The sequence below is a fragment of the Mauremys mutica genome, chromosome 15, assembly GCF_020497125.1.
Source record: "Mauremys mutica isolate MM-2020 ecotype Southern chromosome 15, ASM2049712v1, whole genome shotgun sequence".
Lineage (NCBI taxonomy): Eukaryota > Metazoa > Chordata > Testudines > Geoemydidae > Mauremys > Mauremys mutica.
The window spans coordinates 17086766-17088151 of NC_059086.1; the positions used below are offsets into that span (position 1 = coordinate 17086766).

The 1386-nt window shown below is 47.9% G+C and overlaps 1 protein-coding gene across 1 annotated transcript; it reads right to left on the reverse strand.

Annotated features, from left to right (window-relative positions):
• Positions 1–386: 386 nt before the first annotated feature.
• LOC123350476 (small nuclear ribonucleoprotein Sm D1) lies at positions 387–894 on the reverse strand. The gene has a single exon (XM_044989094.1). The coding sequence runs from the start codon at positions 861–863 to the stop codon at positions 504–506; it is 360 nt and encodes a 119-aa protein (XP_044845029.1). The 5' UTR covers positions 864–894; the 3' UTR covers positions 387–503.
• Positions 895–1386: the final 492 nt, after the last annotated feature.

Below are 1386 nucleotides of genomic sequence, written 5' to 3' on the forward strand. Positions count from 1 at the left end.
CATCTCCTTCCCCCTCTTGGCTGGCTTCCCCTTAGCTTTGCCACCCCCAGCGCTAAAAAATCAGGCTTAAAAAACAAGAGATTTTTTATAAATAATCAGTGTTGGGTTTTATATTTGCTTCCTGGTGTTGGAGCCTTTAAAGTAACACAGAGAGGTTCAGGAACATTAATCTCAATTAACTAAAGGTATAAATTTAAAGTGGATTGGTTAGTACTACATTAAATTCCTGTGTGGACACTCTTACTCAAAATTAAATCCATGATTCAACTGGTAGCTAAACTCACTTTCAATGTGAACTAAACTGAGTGGGAGAGTGAAGAGGGGCCTGTGGAGATACCATTGAGCAGCTCAAAGCAGGGTGTTGAGGAGACACCATTGCTCAGTGCTTTTTTTTTTTTTTTCCACATTTGTGTTTATTAAAAATCGACATTGTAAACAAAACCTGTACAAAAAATATCAGACTGCTTAGAATTTTGTAACATGTATCTGTGGTGTGAGAGAAGTTATCGCCTAGGTCCCCCTCTTCCTCTGCCACGGCCACGGCCTCTGCCCCGACCTCTGCCACGGCCTCTTCCTGCAACTGCTTCCCTTTTCTTGGATTTGACTTTTGGTTCAACATCCACTAGCAAGGTATCCAGAGGCAAACTGTCTGGCAGAATGAAGTATCGAATATTATTTCCCCGAATACTCAATGTCTCCAACTGTACAGGCTCTCTGTTCTTCAGTGTCATTTTCACAGCTTTAAGATGCGTATTCATACTGACATCCACTCCAGTGATTGTTCCATGCACCTGTGTTCCATTCTTCAGTTCAATGGTCACAGTCTCATGACTCAATTTCATTAGAAACCTCACGAGCTTCATGGCGGCGGAGCGGGGGCATCAGGCCGGCCGGCCGGGACCACAGAACGGAACCCCGGCAACGGGGAGAGGAAAAAAATTGAGCTCGGTGCGGAGGCCTCAGACCAGGCCGCTCCGGCGCTCAGGCTCAGTGCTGCACGATAGGCCCCTGCTGTAACAGGTAACTGCTGCAGCCTCCTTCAGTTTCCTTCTTCCTTCCCCAGATGGTGATGCTGTCAGTCACTCTGCCCTGCAGCCTGCAGAGCTCTGCTCACTCCCAGCCAGGCCAGGGCCACGCCGAGCTCTGTCAGATCTTAGCCCCCATGAATGCCTCAGCCAGACAGCCCAGCCCAGCTCCTTCCTTCTGTATAAACAACCCTCCAGCATAGAAGCTGTAGGATTAGGGGAAAAGGATGGGCTCATGGTTAAAGCAGCATCATGGAACTTCCGGGAGACAGAGATTGAATTGCCAGCGTGGCTACTAAAACTCAGGGGGATTTTTTGGTTGGTAGCTCCCAGTACCAAGTGGAAGGGCTGATGGGAAATC